Source organism: Gracilinanus agilis, chromosome 5 (genome assembly GCF_016433145.1).
Source record: "Gracilinanus agilis isolate LMUSP501 chromosome 5, AgileGrace, whole genome shotgun sequence".
NCBI classification, from domain to species: domain Eukaryota; kingdom Metazoa; phylum Chordata; class Mammalia; order Didelphimorphia; family Didelphidae; genus Gracilinanus; species Gracilinanus agilis.
Genome location: NC_058134.1, coordinates 272,502,278 through 272,523,679, shown reverse-complemented (window position 1 = coordinate 272,523,679; position 21,402 = coordinate 272,502,278). Strand labels below are relative to the sequence as shown.

Sequence of the window (21,402 nt, the reverse complement as noted above, 5' to 3'; positions counted from 1 at the left end):
GTCAAGGAGACTGGAGCCCCCGGGAGCTTAGAAAGCGCAGGCAGATCCTGAGTGTGAAGACAAAGCTGAAAGGGGGCGGGGCTAACAATGGCAAGTCGAGAACTCCAGAGGAAGAAAAAGATTATCAAGAAAAACTCTGGAACACTCGACAACTTTTACACAGAAAATCCAGACAACAGAGGAGGACAAAAAAGTAATCATATCCAAACCTTACCAAAAAAATGAAAGCTGGTCACAAGCTATTGAAGAGTTCAAAAATGAGATGTTGAAGAAGATGGAAGAGATCTGGCAAGAAAATAACAGCTTAAAAGGCAGAATTTTGCAATTAGAAAGTGAGGCTCAGAAATCAAATGAACTGATAAGCAAATTGAACACCAGAAATGACCAGATTGAAAAGGAAAACCAAAAGATTATAACCGAAAACCAGTCCTTAAAGGCTAGAAAAATTAGAACACAATGACCTCTCAAGACAACAAGAACAAATAAAACAAAGTCAAAAGACTGATAAAATAGAAGGAAACATGAAATATCTTAATGAGAAAGTGATAGACCAAGAAAACCGGCCGAGAAGAGATAATTTGAGAATCATTGGTCTTCCTGAAAAGGCAGAAATTAATAGAAACTTGGACTCCATACTTAAAGAAATTATTCAGCAAAATTGCCCTGAAGTTCTACAACAAGAGGGCAATATAGACAGTGAAAAGGATCCATAAAACACCCTCTACACTGGACACAGAAAAGTAAACACCCAGAAATATAATAGCCAAATTCAAGAGCTTTCAAGTAAAAGAAAAAAATCTTACAAGAAGCCAGAAAGAGACAATTCAAATATCAAGGAGCACCAATCCGGATCACACAGGATCTGGCAGCCTCCACGCTAAAAGACCACAAGGCTTGGAACACAATATTCAGAAAGGCAAGAGAGATGGGTCTTCAGCACGGATCAACTACCCATCGAAACTGACTATATACTTCCAGGGGAAAGTATGGGCATTCAACAAAATGAAAGAATTCCAAGTTTTTGCACAAAAGAGACCAGGACTAAATGTAAAGTTTGATACCCAACCACAAAAATCAAGAGAAGCATGAAAAGGTAAATAAGAAACAGAGGGAAAAGAAAGAAAACTTATAATTTTTTAAATTTGACTCTTTAAGGGCTTAAATAAGATCTAATTATCTGTATTACTATGTGGAGAAATGCTATGTATAATTCTTTTTAGTGAACTCTATTCACTATTATAATATTCACTATTATAGCAACCAGAAGAATAATTCAACCAGAAGGAGAGGATAGGATACTAAATGGTCTAAGATGACATAGGAGGTGGGAAAGAAGGGGGGAATAATAGGGAACACCAAGAAAAATCTGAGTAAATAAGAAAAATAGGATATTCTATTACACACAAAGTGGACATGGGAAGGGGAGGAGATAAATACTATTATAAGAAGGAGAGGAAGAGAGTATTAAGAGGGAATAATCAAACCTTACTCGCAGTGTAATCAACCTGGAGAGGGAAGAGTAGCTTTATTATCCATTCAGATAAAAAACTCTATCTAACCCTACTGAGAAAGTCAGAAGGGTCAAATCAAAGGGAGCAGGGGAGTGGGGAAGTCAAAAAAGGGAGGGAAGAAGAAGGGGGAGGGAATTCATTAGGCCTTTAAAAAACAAAAAGAGGGGAATAACAAGGGAGGGGGAAGAAAGGGAAGTCAATCAAGGGAAGGGATAAGGAAAAAAATAGAGTAAGAAGAAGGGGTGGGTTTAGGGGAGGATACAAAAATGTCAGTGAATGCACAACTGATAATTGTAACTCTGAATGTGAATGGGATGAACTCGCTCATAAAACGGAAGCAAAAGCAGAGTGGATCAGAAACCAAAATCCTACCATATGTTGTTTACAAGAAACACATATGAGGTGGGTAGACATACACAAGTTTAAGGTCCAGGGCTTGAGCAAAATCTTTTGGGCGTCAAATGAGAAAAAGAAGGCAGAGGTGGCTATTATGATTTCTGACAAAGCCAAAGTAAAAATAGATATGATTAAAAAAGACAGGGAAGGTCATTACATCCTGATTAAAGGCAGTATAAACAATGAGGAAATAACACTGCTCAATATATATGCACCAAGTGGTATAGCATCCAAGTTCATAAAGGAGAAACTGGCAGAGCTCAAAAAGGAAATAGATAGTAAAACCATAATAGTGGAAGATCTAAATATTCCTCTTTCAGATCTAGATAAATCAAATCAAAAAATAAATAAGAAAGAGGTAAGAGAGGTGAATGAAATCCTAGAAAAATTAGATCTAATTGATATGTGGAGAAAAATAAATAGGGACAAAAAGGAATATACCTTCTTTTTAGCTGCACATGGTACATTCACAAAGATTGACCACGTAATAGGACATAGAATCATTGCAAACAAATGCAAAAGAGCAGATATAATAAATGTAACATTCTCAGATCATAATGCAATAAAAATAATAATTAGTAAGGGCACCTGGACAAGTAAATCAAAAACTAATTGGAAATTAAACAATATGATTCTCCAAAACCAATTTGTCAAAGAAGAAATCATACAATCAACAATTTCATTGAAGAGAATGACAATGATGAGACATCCTACCAAACTCTGTGGGATGCAGCCAAGGCAGTTCTAAGGGGGAAATTTATATCCTTGAGTGCATAAATTAGCAAATTAAGGAGGGCAGAGATTAATGAATTGGGTATACAACTCAAAAAATTAGAAAGCGAACAAATTAAAAACTGTCAGATGAAAACTAAATTAGAAATACTAAAAACTAAGGCAGAAATTAATAAAATCAAAAGTAAAAGAACTATTGAATTAATAAATAAGACTAGAAGCTGGTATTTTGAAAAAACAGATAAAACAGACAAAGTACTGGCCGATGTAATAAGGAAAAGGAAAGAAGAAAACCAAATTGACAGTATTAAAGATGAAAAGGGAGACCTCACCTCTAAGGAAGGGGAAATTAAGGCAATCATTAAAAACTATTTTGCCCAAATATATGGCAACAAATATAACAGTTTAGGAGATATGGATGAATATCTACAAACATATAAATTGCCTAGATTAACAACAGAAGAAATAGAATACCTAAATAATCCCATATCAGAAATAGAAATTGAACAAGCCATCAAAGAACTCCCTAAGAAAAAATCGCCAGGGCCTGATGGATTCACAAGTGAATTCTATCAGACATTCAAAGAGCAACTAATCCCAATACTGTACAAATTATTTGATATGATAAGCAAAGAAGGAGTCCTACCAAATTCCTTTTATGACACAAATATGGTACTGATTCCAAAGCCAGGGAGATCAAAAACAGAGAAAGAAAACTACAGACCAATCTCCCTAATGAACATAGATGCAAAAATCTTAAATAGAATACTAGCAAAGAGACTCCAGCAAGTAATTAAGAAGATCATCCACCATGATCAGGTGGGATTTATACCAGGAGTGCAAGGATGGTTCAACCTTAAGAAAACCATCCACATAATTGACCATATCAACAGTCTAACAAACAAAAATCACATGATTATCTCAATAGATGCTGAAAAAGCCTTTGACAAAATACAGCATCCATTCCTATTGAAAACATTGAAAAGTATAGGAATAGAAGGACCCTTCCTAAAAATAATAAACAGTATATACCTAAAACCATCAACAAGCATTATATGCAATGGGGATAAATTAGAAGCCTTCCCAATAAGATCAGGAGTGAAACAAGGATGCCCATTATCACCTCTATTATTCAACATAGTACTAGAAACACTAGAAATAGCAATTAGAGAAGAAAAAGAAATTGAAGGTATCAAAATAGGCAAGGAGGAGACTAAGCTATCACTCTTTGCAGATGATATGATGATCTACTTAAAAAATCCTAGAGAATCAACTAAGAAGCTGATAGAAATAATCAACAACTTTAGCAAAGTTGCAGGATACAAAATAAATGCACATAAATCATCAGCATTTCTATACATCTCCAACACATTAGTGCAGCAAGAAGTAGAAAGAGAAATACCATTTAAAATCACCCTAGACAATATAAAATACTTAGGAATCTATCTACCAAAACAAACACAGCAATTACATGAAAACAACTACAAAACACTTTCCAAACAAATAAAACTGGATCTCAACAATTGGAAAACCATTAATTGTTCATGGGTAGGACGAGGTAACATAATTAAAAATCACAATTCTACCCAAATTAATTTACCTATTTAGCGCCATACCTATCAAACTACCAAAAAAATCTTTTTTATTGAATTAGGAAAAACTATAACAAAGTTCATTTGGAATAACAAAAGATCAAGAATATCAAGGGAAATAATGAAAATATGTGAAGGAAGGGGGCCTAGCTGTATCAGACATTAAACTATAAAGCAGCAGTCATCCAAACAATATGGTACTGGCTAAGAGATAGAAGGGAGGATCAGTGGAATAGACTTGGGGTTAATGACGTCAGCAAGACAGTGTATGATAAACCCAAAGAGTCCAACTTTTGGGACATGAATCCACTATTTGACAAAAACTGCTAGGAAATTTGGAAAACAATATGGGAAAGATTAGGTCTAGATCAACATCTCACACCCTACACCAAGATAAATTCAGAATGGGTGAATGACTTGAATATAAAGAGGGAAACTATAAATAAGTTAAGTGAACACAAAATAGTATACCTGTCAGATCTCTGGGAAAGGAAAGATTTTAAAACCAAGCAAGAGTTAGAGAAAATTACAAAATGTAAATTAAGTGGTTTTGATTATATTAAACTAAAAAGCTTTTGTACAAACAAAAATAATGTAGTGAAAATCATAAGGGAAACAACAAATTGGGAAAAATCTTTATAACAAAAAACTCTGACAGGGGTCTAATTACTCAAGTATACAATCAATTGTATAAAAAAATCAAGCCATTCCCCAATTGAAAAATGGGCAAGAGACATGAATAGGCAATTCTCAGGTAAAGAAATCAAAAGTATCAATAAGCACATGAGAAAGTGTTCTAAATCTCTAATAATTAGAGAAATGCAAATCAAAACAACTCTGAGGTATCACCTCACACCTAGCAGATTGGCTAAAATGAAAGAAGGGGAGAGTAATGAATGCTGGAGGGGATGTGGCAAAATTAGGACATTAATGCATTGCTGGTGGAGTTGTGAAATGATCCAACCATTCTGGCTGGCAATTTGGAACTATGCTCAAAGGGCTATAAAAGAATGCCTGCCCTTTGACCCAGCCATACCATTGTTGGGTTTGTACCCCAAAGAGATCATAGATAAACAGACTTGTACAAAAATATTTATAGCTGCACTTTTTGTAGTGGCAAAAAACTGGAAAAGGAGGGTATGTCCTTCAATTGGGGAATGGCTGAACAAACTGTGGTATATGCTGGTGATGGAATACTATTGCGCTCAAAGGAATAATTAATTGGAGGAGTTCCAGGTGAACTTGAAAGACCTCCAGGAACTGATGCAGAGTGAAAGGAGCAGAGCCAGAAGAACATTGTACACAGAGACTGATATACTGTGGTAAAATCGAATGTAATGGACTTCTGTACCAGCAACAATGCAATGACACAAGACAGCTCTGAGGGATTTATGGTAAAGAATGCTACCCACATCCAGAGGAAGAACTGCAGGAGAGGAAACATAGAAGATAAACAATTGCTTGAATGGAGGGGCTGAGGTGGACATGATTGGGGATGTAGACTCGAAACTACCACACCAATGCAACTACCAACAATTTGGAAATAGGCCCTGAACAAGGACACATGTTACAACCAGTGGAAATGTGCATCGTCCATGGGTGGGGGGAAAGAGGGGGGGTGAAGGGGAAAGTAGGGGCATAAAGTATGTAAACAGGTTAAAAATGAATATTAATAAATGTTTAAAAAATAAAAAAATTAAAATTAAAAAAAGTTTATGAAAATCCTTACTTGTAAAGCAGTATAAAATAGGAGAAGGGCATTATTTGAATTACAGAAGGAATTTTGCATTTTACTAATAAATTAAAAAAAGAACCCTTACCTTTGGTCTTAAAATTGGTTTGTTTCAAGGCAGAAGAGTAGTAAGGGCTAGGCAATTGGTATTAAGTGACTTTCTCAGGATCACACAGCTAGGGTGTGATATTTGAACCTAAGCTCTTCCTATCTCTAGACTGATTCTTTATTCCATAAGCCACTTAGCTGCTCTTCATCAATAGATTTAATCACCATATAGTCCTTTGCTGTTGACTCCCTGCTCTTCTTCCCCATATCCAATCAATTAACATGCCTTTCAAGTTTTGTTAAACCTTTTTTTAAAACCATTACCTTCCCTTAAAATCAATACTAAATATTGATTCCAAGGCAAAAGGGCAGTAAGGACCACCTAGCTGCCCCTACACACTCTTCTTTATAGCCAGACTGTCCTCCAAAACAGCAAGTTCTTTCTCTTGTCATTCCCCATCCCTGGAATGTACTCCCTCCTCTTAGAATCCCTAAATTCCTTCATGGCTAACTCAGCTGCCACCTCCTATAGGAAACCTTTATTGATTCCTCTGGTTGTTGGTATTTTTGTTCTTTTTGAATTATGCCATGATTCTTTAAATGTCCTCTCCCCAAGGAAAACACACAAGGGCAATGGACAGCCCTCTTCATACTAGCACAGTGCCTGCCAAAATCATAGAATCACCAAATCTCAGGGTTGGCAGGGACATAAGAGACCGGTATGAGTCTAATTCCAACTTTGAGAAGAATCCCTATTACATTCTCCTGGATGACAAGTGGTCAGCTAGCCTTTCTCTCAAAATAGTCAGTGAAGGGGAGAACACTTTCCCTCCCCAGGCAGCCCATATGACTTTCAGATAAGTCTGAGTGTCATTCATTTTTCTCTTCCCCTCTTCTCCCCTTCTACCTCCTCTCCTCTCCTCTCCTCTCCTCTCCATCATACCCAAATTTGACTTCACTCTGGTCCTTCAGATACTTTTGGATGCTTATCATCTCTCTCCTACCCCTATATCTTCCCTAGATTGCACAGCTCCTGCTCCATCAAAAGCTCCATATGCTATTGGCTGTCGCCCCCTTGAAACTCCTTGGCTTGTCAATGCTCTTTCTTCTAATGCCAGGACAGAATAGGACAGCACTGATGTAGAGTAACTGGAGCAGTGGGCTGTGGAATTTATCATCTCCCTAGTCCTGGAAAATTTGGCTCTCTCTGTGCAGCTGAAGATTTTTCAACAGTATCAGGACACTCTGAGCTCAGACACTGATGAATTGAATTGAGTTAAGTTGAACTGAGCTGAGCTGAAATTTTCTGTTTGTGTGTGAATCTGTTAAAGGGGAATGTAATTATTCTGGAGCAGAATTAAGGGTCCATTTAGGTCATAAAGCTTGGATTTCATTAGAGTGACTGGACATGCTTTATTTCTCAGAAATTGATCAAATGGCAATATAAAGTCAAATGTCTAGTTTTATAACTTGAACCTGATATGTTTAACACTTTTATTAATGTTTTAGAATAAAATCTGTGTCAACCAAATGTGTGGATAACACAGTCCTTGGTGGAGGTGGGGGGTGATAGTGGCAAGGATAACTAATAAACTGAACAAGGGAATCAGGCCTTCAAAGTATCTCAAGAGAAGGGAATGATGCAGTGGTTCAGTGAATTGAGAGCTAGGTGTAGAAACTGGCCTTAGATGCATCCTAACTGTGTGACCCTGGGCAAGTCACTCAAGGTTCATTTTCTAGCCCTTATCACTCTTCTGCCTTGGAACCAATTTACAATGTTGATTCTAAGATGGAAGATAAGTGTTTAAAAAAAAAACAAACAACAAAAAAGTATCTCAATAGGCTAGAATGATGAACTAACAGGTAAAAGATTTTGTTTAATAAAAATAAGTGTATTTTTTGCACCCTTGGAAAAAAGGGAATTTCCCTTAGTGTACTTAAAATGCTATTCATTTTATGAAAATTTGATTCCATTTTTCATAAACATATCAATTATATAAAGTAGTACTGAAATTTTAGAAAGTAGCCTGGATCATGTAGGATTCTTTAAAACACAAATTTTGGAATTTTTCCTGACTCCATCTCATTGCTGAAATGATGCCACTTTTCCCCCAAAAAATATCTTTTTCCCCCGTCTGGACATTATTTTTCTCACCTTTCCAGATCATCCAACACATTGAAAATGTTGCCACATCAGTCTGTTGGAGTTTTTAGGACCTCTTTTAGTGAAAGGGCTCAAGATCCAAAAAAATTCCATTTAATTTCTCTCTGTTTACTAGCTTGTCAAAATCCAAGGATATCCTGGATGCTGTTAACCAAAAATGTCTGGTAAGACATGTGGACAGATCTGGTAGTAATATAAACTAATTCACTTATATTTGCAGGTGTGCTTATAAGCGGATGAGGTTAGTTGAATGATTGCTGTGGTAGTCACATATTACAGGACTCATTCCCAGGATCCTCTTCCAGAGGTTTTAAGTGAACTCCATATGCCTGCAGAAAAGTTCACTGCTAATTTGCATGACCTCTATGCCACTGAAATTAAGATTATCCACAACACACCATCTCTCCCTTTTCAGGTACATTAGATTTATGGAATTTCCACTAAGATTCTACACTGTTGCCATCTTTCATGGACTATAGTTTCCATTCCAAATGGCCTATTTACTCTTTCCCCAGACTTGGCATTTAGTCACTACCTTTGTAAAAATCACTTTTGGAAAGTTAGAAAGCCAGTGAATGAATAAATAAAGCTAACAGGGACTGTTTCTTTCTTTGTATTTAATTCTCCAAAGGGCAGCATGGTACCTGGCACATAGTAGGTAGGCACTTTAAAAATGCTTAATTGCTTGTGTAAGGATGGAGTTGGAGGCATTCCTCCCCTTTTTGTCTGATAATCTTATTATTTCAGAACAGGTCTATCATCAAAAGATTATAGGCTAAGAGGCAGCTGGGTGGCTCAGTGGATTGAGAGCCAGGCCTAGAGACTGGAGGTCCTAGGTTCAAGTCCGGCCTTGGACACTTCTAGCTGTGTGACCTTGGGCAAGTCACTTGACCCCTATCGCCCACCCTTACCACTCCTGGGCCAAGGATGGTCCCTAGCCCTGATGAAAAAGGAGGAGGGTTGGGCGTGGGGCTAGCAACCCCACCCTGTAAAAACTACATCTGCTAAAGAAACTGCAACCTAAAGTAGGGGCAGCTGGGCTAGCTCAGTGAATTGAGAGCCAGGCCTAGAGACGAAAGGTCCTAGGTTCAAATCCGGCCTCAGACACTTCCCAGCTGTGTGACCCTGAGCAACTGTGTGACCTGTTGCCTACTGGCCCTATGCTCCTAGAATGGAGTCCCAGGATAAAAAAAAAAATTTATAAAAAGAACTTGGTTCCCCATTGCCAACCCCATTGGAACAAATACATAGCACTGCTTCTAAGATGGAAGGTAAGGGTTTACATATATTGTACTAGAAATGCTCGCTTATCAAGAAGAGAAAAAAAGAAATTGAAGGAATTAGAATAGGCAATGAGGAAGCAAAATTATCACTTCTCATGATACGATGGTATACTTTGAGAATATCAACTAAAAAAGTTAATTGAAATAATTACTTTATCAAAGCTGCAAGATATAAAATAAACCCCACATAAGTCATCAACATTTCTATACATGACCAACAAAGGTTAGCAGCAAGGGATAGAAAAAGAAATTCCACCTAAATTGATGGTAGATCAGTAGATAATATAAAATACTTGGAAGCCAACTGCCAAGATGAATCCAGGAACTGTATAAACTCAATTATAAAACATTTTTCACACAAAAAAAGTGAGATCTTGGAAAAATATTCATTACTGACAAGAATAATAATTTAACTTAAATCAATATTATTATTTAGTGCCATATCAATTAAACTGTCCCCAAATGTTTTTATAGAGAAAAGTTACTACTGACCACCATGTCTGAAAGGCTGTCTTCTTCTACATGGCGTTTCTAGAAATCCTTTGCTGCTTTCAAAAATTCTTCTAGGTGACCCAAGAGCTAGGAACCTTTCCTTTTTGTCCTAGTAGTTAGATCACTGCTTCTTCTCAAGTTCCATTATCCAAGCCCTATACCCTTATCCCTATCCTATTTACATATTGTATATTCCAACAGAATAGCCCTTGAAGGACATTCTTTATTAGTGCAAACCCAGTAACCGGCACTGTGCCTCACACATCACACAGCATAAGCCCTTCATAAATATTTGTGGAGTGGAATGGAGGTGACCTAGGTTCTTAAGAGACTGTGGCGGCATAAGCAACATTTTTGATAGGTCCTACCAACCTGAGGCTTCAAGTACTGGCCTAGTATTGGATGATGTCTCTTCTCTCCAAGTCTGAGTTTTGGGTAAGTTTAGAGCTTATTCATCAGCGTATTTGGACACCATCAAGGTATCCATCAGGTATCCATCCATATTTGCATCCACTGTGTGGGGAAAAGGGTGAAGTAGGGTGGGAGGTTATTGCCACCCCCTTCATCTGAGGGACTGCCCAGAGCAAAATTTTAAAGCATTAAAGTAAGCTGAAGTAGCACCTACCATTACCTGGCTGATAATATTCTGGCTTCTGCTTTGAGTATAATCATAGTTTTAATTTCCTTTATGCATTATATTCTGAACACTTATTCATGTTATTTGAAGTAGTATTATATAGTGGATAAGGCACTGGGCATGGAATCAGAAAAACCTGGGTTTAATCATACCTCAGGTACTTTCTAGCTGCTTGATCATAGGCAAAATGCCAGTTTCTTTATCTGCAAAATGGAAATGATACTTTACTCGATTGTTGTGAAGCTCCAGTAAGATACCACCTATAACTTGCTTTGCAAATGTTAAAGTACTATCCGAATATAAATCATTATTATTATTGTTATGGTTGTTATCCTCACAAAAAATCTTGTGAAGTATACAAGGCACCTATAATTATATGGCACATATAATTATACCCATGCTGCTGATTAAGAAACTGAGGCTCAAAAACTCTAAGTGACTTGCCAATGACCACAAAGCTGTCAAGTGATAAATCTAGGATTAAATTAATTCATCAACAATCATTCATTATACACTTAGTGTCTTAAGTGCCAGGACTACCAAGACAAAAGGGAAATTGAGGCTTGGAAGATTTAAATAACCCCACTCATGACACATAGAGTGTCAAAGAAGAAATCTGAAATGAGATCTCTATCTACTCTTCCCCATGGCTCTCATTATTTTCCTAACTCCTGTTTTCTGATAGGTTTTGCCTTAGCTCTCTGCAAATAATTCTAAGGGTTCTTGTTTTTTATCATTCCTCTTTTGCTCCCATTCTTCAGAATTTGATGGAAAAGATAGTCAGAGGTAGCTCTATGTAGTCCTTTGATGGCCTCTGACCCAAAATTTCCTGGAAAAGAGACACTTTTCTCTGCTTAAACTCTTTCTTTCCTGATAAGATTGAATTGTAAGAACAAACATTTTCCAACTTTGGTGTTATAACAGCTGTGTGAACAGGCACCATAGAGTTATCTCTCTATAGATAGCAAGTCAACAAGTACTTGGAATAGTTTGGAAGAAAATCTTTACCCACCTGTTCTTTTCTTATAAGCCCTTTGAAGCATGGGTCTCCCCATCCCCTTTCTTTATATCTCTGGTCCTTGGTATCATACAAGACAAGAAAGTGTAGATGGGATAACATCATTGGAGGGAACTCCCCAAATGGCAAGATTACTGAGCCACATTAATATACTTGGGATTTTAGATTTATAACTGAAAGAATCTAGAATTGGATCTGGAATTGGAGGTCATCTAGTCCAGTCCTCTAATTTTACAGATGAAGAGGCTGAGACCCCGTGCTGTTAAATCGCTTGCCCAAAGAGTTTTTGCATTTGAATGTTGGACCTCTATTCTAAGCCCAGGGCCCTTTTCATGATGTTTCTTCATAAAGGAAATGATGCATCAAAAGAAGTAAAGAAACTCAAATTCCTATTCATGATTGACTATATTATTCATTCGTCTTTTACTATTCTTGGGTACTTTTTAATCTAACTTTCTTCCAAGGAATGAATAGAACAAATCCATCTTGTTCATATATGAATCTGTCATCATTTGTCGCGATATGTACAAAAATCCCCAAGACCCCTAACCTTCTCTGTCTCTCGGTCCAAATAGCTGAATGGCCAAGAATCCCATGGATGAAAACTTCCTGATGGGAAGTTTATGGCATCAAAGGGTTTTTGGTATCAGTCACTTCAATTGGTGGCCTATCTCTTTTTTTTTTAACCCTTAACTTCTGTGTATTGGTTCCTTGGTGGAAGAGTGGTTAGGGTGGGCAATGGGGGTTAAGTGACTTGCCCAGGGTCATACAGCTGGGAAGTGTCTGAGGCCGGATTTGAACCTAGGACCTCCCATCTCTAGGCTTGGCTCTCAATCCACTGAGCTACCCAGCTGCCCCAGGTGGCCTATCTCTTGCTTGTCATTCTCATTATATGATTTGCCTATGGTCAATTATGTGCCAAGAGATGGTCTGGAAGTCAGGTATGCCGGGCTCCAAAGATGGCCCTCCATGTATGCAGGAGAAATACCCATTGATAGAACTGAAGATAACCTATTTGGATTGTTCAGTGCCTTTTTATGTGAATTTTATCTCAAGTTAAAATCTTGTTGTTTTCTCTGTTCTTAACTCATCTAAAATTCTTGGCTTGCCTACCCTGGTTTTGCTGCTCCAGAAACAACAACACCAACAACAACATCAAAAACAACACCCTTGACCTTTCTACAGAACTCTTCATTTATAATGCTGTCCCACAGAGAGGTTTTATACATCTTTCTTTCTATAGTGGAGTTACCACAAAATTCTACTTTCTACTTGTTTTCATGTGGACCAGAATGCTGAAGGGGATGGGGTGGCTGGGTGGTGTGGTGGATAGAGTGCTGACCTTTGAATTAGGAAGACTCATGTTCATGAGTTCAAATCTAATCTCAGACACTTCCCAGGTGTGTAATCCTGGGCTAGTCACATAACCCTGTTTGCCTTAGTTTCCTCATCTGTAAAAATGAACTGGAGAAGGAAATGGCAAACCACCCTGATATCCTTGCCAAGAAATGGGCAGATACAGCCAATTGTGAATAGGAATTTGAGGTTCTTTTCTTCTTTTGACACATCATTTCCTTTACGAAGAAACACCATGAAAGGGGCACTCTCTTGTGACCCAAGTGAGGTCACAAAGAGTTGGACAATACCAAATACCAACAATGCTGAAAGGAGGCTCCTAAGCATTCTTGAAAAGGTTCGCATAAACCTTCAGTTTAGAATCTCTGGCACTCCATTGGCTTTCCAAGGTGACAGAGAGTGTCCAAAGAGGGGCCGCCACACGTTTGTGTAAATCTGGGTTCCCCCCACCCTTATACTCTGGATTAATTTGACTAAAACCACCCTGCAGATTGTATTTCCTGTTTTGGTTCTAAGCAGATGCCAGAAATCAGACCCTTCAGGAATCATGAAAGACCAAGAGTTTCTGCCACGCAGGATTTTTTTTTTAGTAGGCATCTAGGAGTTGGTGGGATTTTTCTTTTCAGGACCTCAGCACTCTGAGGGTATAAAAGTGCACATGTGCTTTGTTCTGAGCAGAATAATAAAGGCTACCTGGATGTTTAAGAGCGCAGACACACTTACTTGGTTACTTTTTAATAATTCAGTCCATCTACACATGCTTCCACTATGGAGTCTGTGCTAATTAAGCTAATGAATAACTGCTCTGCAACAATTACAGTCTCGAGGGAATGGGATAAAGCACCAATAAAACCCTTGCACCTGCATTTCTGTGAAGGAGTCCTAAATCTGACCAAGAAACCCTCCAAACCTGTTCCTAGACATCACTTCAAAGAAAAGTAGAGTAAGTACCTCGACTAGTTATTTGCTCCCCCACTCCCCTCCCCAATGCTTTTGTCTACCTTCTCATTTCAAGAAACATAAATTCTCTTTGTTATAAAGTCCTGAAAGCCTGGAAATTTATGGCTGATCCAGATAGAGCCTATTGAAACCATTTCAACCATTCAATCCTATAAATATTTTCCCCTAGTATAGAGAGGGCCATCTTTGGAGCTGGGAATACTTGGGTCCTAGACTTCTTCTTGACCCATAGTGAGGTGACCACAGGCAAATCACTTAAGAGTTTAGACATTAAGAATGAAAGTGATGTATAAGCTGCTATTCCGATCGGGAGGATGAAGGGTATGCTTCCATATTTAGAATTCCCCTGCTTTCATTGAAATCAAAGGTTTAGATGCTCCCCCTCCCCCTCAAATTCCAAACAACCCCATAACCTCATGTTCAACATATCATACTAGGTTCTGGGGATACAGAGCTAAACGTGAAACTACTCTCCACAATTCATTTATCATATATATATATATGACAGAGAGAGGGAGAGAGAGAGAGAGAGAGAGAGAGAGAGAGAGAGAGAGAGAATCAGCCATGTTTCATTCATCTCCAACTCTTCGTGACCTCATTTGGAATTTTCTTGGCAAAGAAACTAGAGTATTTGCCATTTCCTTCTCCGGCACATTTTGCAAATGAAGAAACAGAGGCAACCAGGATTAAATGACTTACCAAGGGTCCCACAGTTAGTACGTGCCTGAGTCTAGATTTGAACTCAGGAAGATGAGTCTTCTTGACTCTAGACCTGGCACTCTATCCACTGTTCCACCAAGCTACCCCGTGGTGATAACTAGATATCCATTAAGCTGTCTTCCAGTTATTTTTTAAACCCTTATCTTCCAACTTGGAATCAATACTATTTATTGGTTCTAAGGCAGAAGAGAAGTAAGGGCTAGGCAATGGGGGTTAAGTGTAGCACCCATTTGGCAAGAATATCCCTGATCCACTCTGCTCTTGTTCCCTGTACCTCCAAGTAGTCTGTCCCTCAACAGTTGTCTCAAGGAGTCTCTGTGTTATTGTTTTGTTTTAGGCAAATGAAATTAAGCGATTTGCCCAGCTAGGAAATATCTGAGGTCAGATTTGAACTCAGGATCTTCTGTTTCTAGCCCTGGCTTTCTATCCCCTAAGTCACCTTTTTTTTTTTTTTATTAACATCGGTGTATGTATAGTTTTATTTTGGAGTTTTTGTTATATATGAGTTTGCTCTTACAATATATGAGTTTCCTCTTCCAATTCTACAACTATGATTCAATGACTGCTCAAAATCTGAGAGTGTTAATTTCCCTCTGAGAACAAATCAAGAAATTCAGCATGTTATTTACCTACTTTAGATAAAATCTACCATACACACACAGAGAATAGAAGAAATTTTGATGAACAACATGAGGATGATACATTTTTTAAAAATCATTCATTTAAAGCAAAATCATTTGTAGGGGATGGGAACAGAAACCTTGGGGAGACACTTCAGACCCCAAAACATTTTTTCCATGGAGAGTGAGACATAACAACACACAGACTAAGAACATCTAGGTGGCTCAGTGGATAGAGCTCTACACTTGGAGATGGGAGGACCTGGATTCAAATCTGACCTCAGATATTTCCTAGCTGTGTGACCCTGGGCAAGTCACTTAATCTCATTTGCATAAAATAACAACAATAGGGGCCAGCAGGTAGCTCAGTGGATTGAGAGCCAGGTGGGAGGTCCTAGGTTCAAATCTGGCCTCAAACACTTGGTAAGGGTTCTAAATAAATAAATAAATAAACAAACAAATAAATGAATGAATGAATGAATGAATGAATAGATGGATAGATAAATAAAATAAAATAAAATAACAATAATAACAGAGACTCCTTGAGACCACTGCTGAGAGGCAAGCTACTTATAAGTACAGGGAGCAGGGGTAGATTGGTCCAGGGGTATTTTTGCCAAGTAGGTGTTACTCTCAACCATCTCTACTTTCAGGAGTATACATGTTATTTCCATTTTTTCCACTGGTCAGAAAATGACCTGTAAGATAGCCAAGAAACTCTAGAATGCCTCCCCTGTGCCATGCTTCCTAGGAAATGACTCTCAGTCAACTTGATCTACTTTTTCTATTTCTGAAAAACTGAGTAGAATAAAAAGCACAGCTTGGTAGTATTTCCAAGATGTGGCCGGGCAAAAGTATGTTTCTGCTTACAATCCTCTCAAAACTTAAGTATTTTAGCCTGCATCTAACTAGGATAGAAAATGCTGCTCCATAATTTCTTGAAAGAAGTTTATTAGACAAAGAATGTAGCCCTCTCTTTCTACCATTCCATATTTCTCCCCTGTTTCAAAACCTGATTTAAAACTCTACTTAGGAAAACTTTTCTTACCTGACACCAAGAGCTCCTTTATTTCACATATCCCTGACAAATCTGTCCCCATTGTTTTAATTTGTTTCTATTGGTTGAACATACAAGGTGTTCCAAAAGTCAGTGGAGTCTTAAGTTTTAATATCTTATCATGGTCTTAATTTTTAATAGCTTAAGTATTGGGGGACAGATAGGTGGCTTAATGGATTGAGAGTCAGTTCTAGAGACCTGAGGTCATAGGTTCAAATCCAGCCTCAGACACTTCTTAGCTGTATGATCCTGGGTAAGTCACATACCTCCCCCCCACACACACATACATACACTGCCTAGCCCTTACTGCTTTTCTGCCTTGGAACCCATACACAGTACTGATTCTAAGATGGAAGGTAAAAAAAAAAAAAAAAAAAAAAAAAAAAAGACTACACGACCATACCAAGACTTTTGGGACATCCTATATAATAGTGTGAGGGAAAGCCAAATGATTTAAGATGCACCAAATCATTTACTTACATGTATTTAGTACTCTTAAATTTCTAGGCAGCTAAAAATCTTTTGTTTCTTCACTTCTATCATGATCTTTTTGCCTAATGCACTCGAGATAAAATGAGAAGCAACCTGGTATATTTTAGAAAGGAAACTAGTTTTCTGGAGTCAGAAAGAGATCAGTTCAGATTTTCTCTCCCTTTCCCCACATCACTAGCTAGCTGTGTGCTTGAACGTAAGTCATTTTCTCTGGGACTCAGTTTCTCTATCTGTAAAATGAAAGGCTTAAATCGAAGGCATAAAAATTTCCCCTATCAAGATCCATTTTACTTAAGGCAAGTATCCTAAGCTCTTAGACCTTATATCCTCTAGTTATTACAGGAGCAATTACATTTAAAATAAAGCTCAACACATTCAGCCATACGTCATTATTTTCACAATACTGTCTCTAAATTGAAAACCACCAACCTGATGCCTTGTGGGGAACTGTTCCAAGCAATGGGATGTTGATGGTGGGATCATCCATGATGCCTTTATCCAGAGACCGGAGGGATAGAAATTCATAGAAATATTCAGCCTACAACAGAATGCATTGAAAATCAGTACTTAATAGAATCAGCATCTGTGAGAAGAACTCTTCAACATCTGTTCAATAGAAATTGATTACATTTCATCAAAGGGACACTGAACCAAGAAAAGCCTGAGGCATTATGTAGACTCAACTCTCCAGAATGAGGACTCTTACTGAAAGTCTTCATTTGGAGGCGAGCTCTGAAACTGTAGCACCAGGTCCTGGATTCCAAAAGTATTAACTTATTCGTTCACCTCAAGGATTCTTGAGCTGGTGTGTTCTGAAGGAAGTCTCTTTTTAGAGATAATAGATTTGGAATGAAAGAATCACATGGTTCAACCCTCTCATTTTACAGCTAAAGATACTGAGGATCAGAAAAGTTAAGTGATTTACCCAAGGTCATATAGCCAATGGAAGTAGGACATCTCAAATTCAAACCCAGATCCACTGATCCACATTGTTTCCCATACAATATTCTGACAAGATGCTTTTATAAATAAATGTCTTTAAAGCTGTCTCTGGCTAACCAGTAGAAGTGATTTTCCAAAAGAAGGTACCTTCTGGGTCATCTTCTGAATTCTTTAAAGTCTACTGCAAATGAGTTTGACCCAAAGTGGAAAGCCATAATCAACAACATTAATATATAGAAACGATGGCCTATAGGGAATTCTTTCATTGGCAACAAGTGAATGAAATAAAAACATCAATGACTTTGCTATTTCTTGGCTCTTTTGACTTTGGGAATATTATATTTAAGACCAAAATTCATTTGTTGGTTGAAAAGTCAATAACCATAATTGCAATATGAAAACAAATCATATAATTATACATTCTGGAGATTTCTATTTTTTCAACAAGTTTCTACTGAGAAAATTGCTTTCTATTCCTCAAATACTCATGGCAATTCTGTTGCTGCCAATGAGTTCTCTCTCACCACCTAGTTTTGACACTTCATTGGATCTAAAGCGGTTTCTTTTTTTCCCCTTTTTTATTGATTAAGAAAATTTTTCCATGGTTACATGATTCATGTCTTTCCCTCCCACCCCCCTCCCAGAGCCAATGCACAATTCCACTGAGTTTTACATGTGTCATTGATCAAGACCTCTTTCCATATTATTGATATTTCAAGCAGATTCTAAATGAAAAGAGCTGTTATAGAAACTGGCTATTCCTAATGTGAAGAAAAAATAATCAATAAGCAACTCAAATGCTTCAGTGAAAGATGGGCAGGTATTTGTTCTTCCTGAAGATTTGAGATGGGTTAAGGAAGATGGTGAAGTATGTTCAAAGGGACCAGCTCTAAGGGGCACATATTTAAAGGGACCATATTTAATATTTAAGCCTTAGGTACAATTTTTATTTTCCATCACGATAGGCATAGAACTATAGTTTCTGAAGAAATGAAGTTAAGAAGCATCCAAAATGGCATAGAATTATAGTTTCTGAAGAAATGAAGTTAAGAAGCATCCAAAATGCACTGGAGAAGGTGTATGAGGGGAATAGTTAGGCTGAAATACATCACAAAGTTGGAGTTACAAAGTTTAAAAGATGTCATCAGGAATGGAGAGAGATGGAGGCACTCACTAGATAGCCCATGTATTACTTTGCTGGTATCTTCTCAGTGCCAGGAAAATGAAAGAAAGTTCATTAGAATGTTAGGGCAATCTCTGCAGGGAATCTACAAGAGGAAATGGATGAAGGTCAAGACAGATACATGTAAAATTCAGTGGACTTGTGCCTCGGCTAAGGGGAGTTAGGGGGGCTTGGGGAGAGGGAAAGAACGTGAAATATGTAACTATGGGAAAGTATTCAAAATTAAAATTAAAAAAAGACAGTATGGGAAGGCATAGAGAGATTGTGATGTGGGATGTGGAGGGAATGAATACTCAAATTGTTGGAAACACAGATGACCTTGAGTACTAGGCTATGACAGTTCCTTCTTGCTCATTCCCCATCCCCAAATGATTTCTTCTGGTGCATTTAGCTGAAATGCTCTTTCCTCTCTGCTTGGTCAGGCATCTTGAGTTCTGAAGCTCACAAGGGGTTACCAGGTTTTCTCATCTAGTGTGATCATGCTTGCCGTGCAACATCATTCCAGTTGATCAAGGAGTAATCTTCAAGGTGACATTGGGGACCTAGTAGAAGTATTCTTCCAGGGATCATGCCACATTTGGACATAAATTTAGGGGAACCAAGGTTATATTGGAATTAAACTAATTTCTCACTCTACTCCCCTAGAGTCTGAGGTGGTATAGAAGAGAGTACACTCTGGAAGTATTGGGGAGTAATGCTTCTAGTTTGTTTTGTGATGTCTTTGAATAGAGCTATCTATGTAGCTTTGTCAAGCAACCTAATATTAAGTAATGAGATGAAACTAGGGGTGTTAGTCACAGGCACATAACAAAATAGAAGAGGAAAAAATATAGCCTGTAACAGGGCTTGAGCCAATGGCAAAAGGAAGAGACAATCCATCAATCTCTTAGGGTACCCTGGAATAATTTTGATGATTACTGTTTTGTAATTTGATTTTAGATTGCTGTTTTCATATTTTAGATACTGTTTTTCATATTAGTTTATTTTTATTTATATTTGGGGGTTTCAGTTTTATATAAGTATTCTCTTACAACAACGACCAATATGTAAATATGTTTTAAATTACTTACTATGTCCTAGAGGGGAGGAAGGGAGACAATTTGGATCTTATAATTTTGGAAAACGTATGTTGAAAAATGATATTACATGTAATTGGGAAAATTAAATATCATTTGAAAAATAAAGAAAAAGCTTTAAAAATAAATAATTAAAAAGTATATATATATAATAATTTTAGAACTGTTATAGACTCCATTCTTATATTTTCTATTATTTCTATTAATACTCTTGACCTTTTCTTCCAAATGAATTTTATTGTTATTGTTCTAGTACAGTCTGATATAGTCCCAATGCTTATTGCTTTTTATCATATTTATTTTCAATGTACCTTACACCTACTTCCCACCCCCTGCTCATTTTTATTCACCTGAGGCAAAGCAAATGATTCTCTAGTCCCTCATTTTAACTTTGTGAATCATTTTTCTCCTCCATCTTTTTTCCTCCATCAAATCTCTTTATAATTTTTCTTCTCTTCCTAATATCCCCCTTTTTTGTAAGAAAAAGAAAGTGGGGAAGAGAGGAATGGGATCAACATTCAAAAATTATTATTATAGAGGTCTGATCTCACTTCTCTGTCTTTCTTTTCACTCAGCTCTAACCCAAATCACTGTTCCTTAAACTTTCTTCCTCTCATTTTAATTCCATGTCCCCCACCCTTATTGTCCCGCCATATTGAGTCTTCATAATTTCATTTCTGAATCAATGGATATCTCTGAAGGAGAAGCAGCAAGACTAAGCAAGTTGAACCTTCACCACCTTGACCGCCTTTTCTCTTTGTACTTCAATCTCAGAATTTTGAACCCCAAAGCCCTGGAATACCAGTATTTCTAGCCTGGCACCCTCAGCCATCATCCTGAGAAGCAGCCTCTGTAGAAATGCATTCTGACAACCATTCCTGCAGGTGCTTACAGCCACAGCTTTTTAAGACCCGGAAAAGAAAATTCTTGCCATCAACTTCATTGCCATTGTCAAAGGATTTAACATCAGAAAATGGTATTAGTCGGTGGAAATGACATTAAAGAAGAGGCATATCATCTTCTTTGCAGTACCCTAAGGACCATGGGACCTTTCCATATGCCTCATAGCCCAAACCTTTCATAGGTATTGTCTCCCTCATCAGAACATGAGCTTCTTGAGAGGAGAGACTGTCTTATTTTTCTGTTTATTTCTACAGTGTTTAGCACAGTGCTTCATACACAGTAAGGTTTTAATAAATTCCTTGAACATTCATAAATCATTTAATCATCATTCATAACCAGAGCTGTGCAAAAGAAAGATGATTTTGTTAGTGACACAAAAAAATACTTCTGTCAGAGGGGAGAAGGAGAGGGAGAGGGAGAGGGAGAGGGAGAGGGAGAGGGAGAGGGAGAGGGAGAGGGAGAGGGAGAGGGAGAGGGAGAGGGAGAGG

The 21,402-nt window shown here is 37.7% G+C and overlaps 1 protein-coding gene across 1 annotated transcript in view; it reads right to left on the bottom strand.

The window, feature by feature from the left end:
• Nucleotides 1-21,402, bottom strand: part of WIF1 (WNT inhibitory factor 1) — a 123,883-nt gene that overhangs the window by 41,232 nt on the left and 61,249 nt on the right. Inside the window, exon 3 of the mRNA XM_044678782.1 lies at nucleotides 17,240-17,348. Coding sequence (XP_044534717.1) covers nucleotides 17,240-17,348 — 109 coding nt within the window. The remainder of the gene's footprint in view (nucleotides 1-17,239; nucleotides 17,349-21,402) is intronic.